Genomic DNA, 4,824 nt, shown 5'->3' with positions numbered 1-4,824 from the left:
AGGGCGGGTATCTGATTACTCCCTATTTAACCAACAGTAAATACTATTTGCAATAAAAGATACTCGTAATATTTTATTATTTGCAAACCAAACAAGGAAATCTTGAAAATTAAATGAAGATTACCCCCGTAATCTTATATGACCCCGAACCAAATGGACACTTAAACTCAAATTAATCTCTTAATTACTTAAACCTTAATTTCTTTTATATACCGAACCAACCCAAATCATTAGGGTAAAAATATTGGTATGTTTTCTGACATTGATTGCAGTAAAATTTAGACCCACAAGTTTTAAAAAAAATGACAAATTGGTCCAATGTAATCAAGAATGAATGATCTAACTGTCCAAAGGGTAGAGGAAAAAGTAAACATCTAGATATATGAAAGCCAAAGTCCCGTGGCTCTTCCGGCAAGTCTGGTGACTACTTAAAAAGTAGTGGTACAAAATTTACTCTCACCATTTAGTCTTCAAAGTAGTGAATGATTGAATCTTAAAGTCACATAATCATCATCAACATCATGAAAACTACTATTCTCTTAACCACTCTTTAATATATGGGTAATACTATACTGATAAACCAATATCACAAACTTTCTCTCGCAAACCAACATGGCACTTGAGTTGGTATTAACACGTCAATTGACGAATTTAACTCAACATGAAGGAAGAAATGGTCATTCCTTGTGACTTAATGATTGTTCCTTCATAAGGAACGGTCGTTCCTTATGAATGAATAATTATTCTTTTACAAGGAACTACTGTTCCCTATCAAGAAACAATCATTCCTTCATACATAGTCGTTCCTTAGAGAGGAACGATCATTCCTTTTATGAACGACCGTTTCTTGGGTCTAGTCAAAATCATTTTGTGCCTTAGGCGTGATGGAGCTACCAACTTAGCTACCACATTAGGGTTTGTGAGAAAAGTTTGCCAACCTATCTTTGTTCGTAACATATTCAATTACCAAACACGTCTGATCCTACTGAAAATTACTTCTATTGTTTATATACACCTTCTTTTAAGCCTAGTTAGTAAATTCGCGAATTATTCGCGAATTATACGTCCACCCGTATAATTCGCATATTATTCGCGAACAGCCGTATTTTATAAGCCCAGCCGTATTATTCGCGAATTATATGTCTCAACCGTATTATTCGCGAATTATTCCCATATCCGAATTTTTGCCGAATTTTTATAAACGTATTTTTCACCATTTTCCGTATCATACCCGTACCTTTTTTTTGTCGTACCCGTATATTTGAAATGTTATATAGATTTTAACCAAGTGGCCTATGAAAAGTGCTAAAACTAGGATTGATATTGCCGTATTTTTTAAAATGTATTATTGACAATGTGTCGTATTAAACCCGTATATACCCATATCGTATTTTTTTCGTATCCGAATTTTATGGCCGAATTTTTACAAACGTATTTTTCACCATTTGCCGTATCATACTCGTAAAATTCCCGTACCATTTTTTTACCGTACCCGTATTTACTAAATAGGCTTTTAAGGAACAAAAAAACTTGTATTATTCCTATCCTATTTAACCTTCAAGTCAACTATGCACTAAAAAAATCATATACCCATGTAATGACAACATCATTTCAAAAATTACATGCCCATGTAACAAAATATACTTCAAAAATTAATTATACTTATGTAACGATCAGGTAATTAATGTAATTTCATTAACTAAAAGGACAAAACTGTAAATTAGATTATTTATTTTCTCAAAATGAGTTTGGGATTACTTTCTTCAAATCTCAATTATCACTTTCTTTGTTACTTGAAAGGAAATTAATAAAATTTTGCATCTCTAATCATTTAGTTGAAGAATGATTAGAGTAGGGTGTATAAAAAACTTTAAAACTTTTTGTAGCTAATTGTTATTAACCCTATACAATGAAAGATCTTCAACGTTCAAAGCAAACTGCACAAAGTACACAATCAAGTCCTGTTCCGGTTCCTGTGTATACGCAAGTTTAATCAAGGACAATTGTTTTACGAATTTATGTTGTTTAGTAGTTTTGGCTTCAAATATTTGAAAGCAAGTCAGAGATCACTCTCTCTCTTGGATCAATGTTTCAATCTCAAACAACTCAAGCAAATTCAATCACATCTTACCGTTTCAGGCACCCTTTGGGACCCCTACGCTGCCGGCAAAACCATTTCCTTCTGTGTGGCCTCCGACCTTGACCATGGCCATTGCCATCTCTCTCATGCTTACACACTCTTCCTCTGTCTTCCGTATCGAACAACCTTCATCTGGAACACCATGATCAGAGGCTTTGCTGAGAAAAATGAACCCATCAAAGCCTTATCTTTGTATAAGCAAATGGTTATCTCTAACTTCTTGCCTAACAACTACACTTTCTCGTTTGTGCTCAAAGCTTGTGCTGAACTCTCGGATTTGTTAACGGGTTTAGTATGTCATGCCCAAGTTATTAAATTGGGTTGGGGATCTTATGATTTTGTTTTGAATGGATTGATTCATTTTTATGCTTCTTGTGACTGCATTGACCCAGCTAAGAAATTGTTTGATACCAATGTGAATCGGGATGTCATTACGTGGACTTCTTTGATAAATGGGTATGTGAAGTCTGGCGAAGTTTTGGTTGCACGCCGACTGTTCGATGAAATGCCGCAGAAGAATGTGGTTTCTTGGAGTGCGATGATTACTGGGTATGTGCAAGTTGGGCTCTTTAAGGAGGCTTTGGAACTTTTTACTGAAATGCAGATTTGTAGGTTTAGGCCCAATCATGCTGGGATCGTTGGCGCGCTTACAGCTTGTGCTTTTTTGGGGGCTTTGGATCAAGGGAGGTGGATACATGCTTATGTTGGTAGAAATGGGATAGAATTAGATAGAGTGTTGGGAACTGCTCTTATTGACATGTATTCAAAGTGTGGCTGCATTGAAACGGCTAGTTTTGTGTTTGAAGGCATGCGAAATAGGGATGTCTTTGCCTTTACCTCTTTGATTTCGGGGTTAGCGAATCATGATCAGAGTGCTTGTGCAATAGAGTTGTTTGCAAGGATGGAGAAGGAAGGAGTTGTACCCAATGAAGTTACATTTATATGCGTCCTAAATGCATGTAGTCGAATGGGGTTGGTTGATCAAGGGTTGAGAATTTTTAACAGTATGAGTGAGATTTATGGGATTGAACCAAGAGTTCAACACTATGGCTGTTTGGTGGATCTATTGGGGAGAGCTGGGATGCTAGAAGAGGCAAAAAGGGTGGTCAGAGAGATGCCTTTGAATCCTGACAATTATGTATTGGGTGCATTGCTCAATGCTTGTAGAGTTCATGGTGATGTTGAGTTGGGGAAGGAAACGGTGGAGAGCTTAGTTGAACGGAGTCTTGACCATGGAGGGGTTCATGTGCTTCTATCAAACATATATGCGTCTGCTAACCAGTGGGAGGGGGTGGCAAAGGTGAGGAAAGGAATGGGAGATAAGAATGTAAGAAAGGTGCCAGGATGTAGTTTGATTGAAGTGGATGGTTTGGTTTGTGAATTTGTTTATGGAGAGAGATCGCATATGCTTATGGAGGAGATTGAATTTTTGTTATTTGGGATTGACAAGCACTTGAAATCTCTTTGCTTCAGTGACGATATTGATGACGACAAGATCATTGAAAGAGGAAATCTACATAACCATCATTAAGGTTTAGCTCCCTTGTAGTGATGAATTTTTTAGTCTACAGGAACCATTGGTATGTTTTGTTATAAGATATTGCCATCGTTAAGTTGAATTAAGAAGAAGAGTTCTATTCTGGGGGTGATAATTAAACTGGAGGTTGAGGATTGAGAAAGCCATTGAAGTGACAATGTTTAACTAATTATAAGCATGATGGATCTGCTATAGGCTATAACTCAACGTACATAATTATGGATAAAGAAATTCTTTTCATTCTTGGTGGTTTCATTTGATATCTAATCCCAATAATTCAATTCCATATTTACCATGAGAAGGATATTGTAGCCCACATACAGAAAATTTATTGAAAATAACAATAAATTGTTCTTAAACTGTTTTGATGTTTGAATGAGTTGTATTGATATTTTTTTCTTTGTATAAACTATATCATCGTTGAGCAATACTACTATTCCAAATTTTACATTCCAAATGATATATTATTTATGGGCATTGCCATATCATTTAAAACATCATTTATTTATATGTCATACCATGACACATCATTTGAGATTAAAACTTAAAAAGTAGTATCATTGATGCAACATATACTAATACAAGATGTGTAAAACAAGATATTCGATTCATTTTGCATTTTGATTCGATTTGAATTGAATAAGGATAAAAGCTGATCTGAATCTAATTCGGATTTCGCTGATCGGTTTTGATCCGATTTGATATTCGGATTGGATAATCGAATTCGGTTTTGATTCGAATTTGCATGGAAATATCATTTCCCCCTAAAATTTGTCATAATTTTAGTACCCTTGCCACTAGCATTTCATTACTCTTGATCCCAAGTATTACCGTACTTTAGAAAAGTCCACATACTTTTACACTTTTCACCTAGGACATTGAAATAACTTTTTAAAATTAACTACGGACAAAACCAGATCGGATTCGAATACTGTTTTCTTTACAAGCCAATCCGGTATTTGATCCGAAAATCGATCTTCCAAAAATATTATTTGAATCCGATTTGAATTTTCAAATTCTGGTTTTTTCGGATCAATCAGATTAGATACGGATCGGATATCGATTTTTTTTGCTTACCCTTAGCTATTACATTGAAACACACAAAGGACAGAAAAAGCATAAGGCCGTGGATTCCCTTTGTCCACTT

General features: G+C 35.4%; 1 protein-coding gene across 1 annotated transcript; it reads left to right on the top strand.

Moving 5' to 3' along the window:
* The first annotated feature begins 1,972 nt into the window (after positions 1–1,972).
* On the top strand, positions 1,973–4,044 carry LOC116108455 (pentatricopeptide repeat-containing protein At5g66520-like). Its single transcript, XM_031394707.1, has one exon. It carries the CDS (start codon positions 2,019–2,021, stop codon positions 3,669–3,671), a length of 1,653 nt encoding a protein of 550 aa, XP_031250567.1. The 5' UTR covers positions 1,973–2,018; the 3' UTR covers positions 3,672–4,044.
* Positions 4,045–4,824: the final 780 nt, after the last annotated feature.

This window comes from Pistacia vera, unplaced genomic scaffold, assembly GCF_008641045.1.
Source record: "Pistacia vera cultivar Batoury unplaced genomic scaffold, PisVer_v2 Contig1177, whole genome shotgun sequence".
Classification (NCBI taxonomy): Eukaryota; Viridiplantae; Streptophyta; class Magnoliopsida; order Sapindales; family Anacardiaceae; genus Pistacia; species Pistacia vera.
Note: the sequence above shows the minus strand (reverse complement) of the source record. Positions and strands in the feature narration are given on the sequence as shown.

Excerpts from the sequence above, each read along its gene's own strand:
- LOC116108455 (XM_031394707.1), top strand. The coding sequence starts at position 2,019 with ATGTTGTTTAGTAGTTTTGGCTTCAAATATTTGAAAGCAAGTCAGAGA.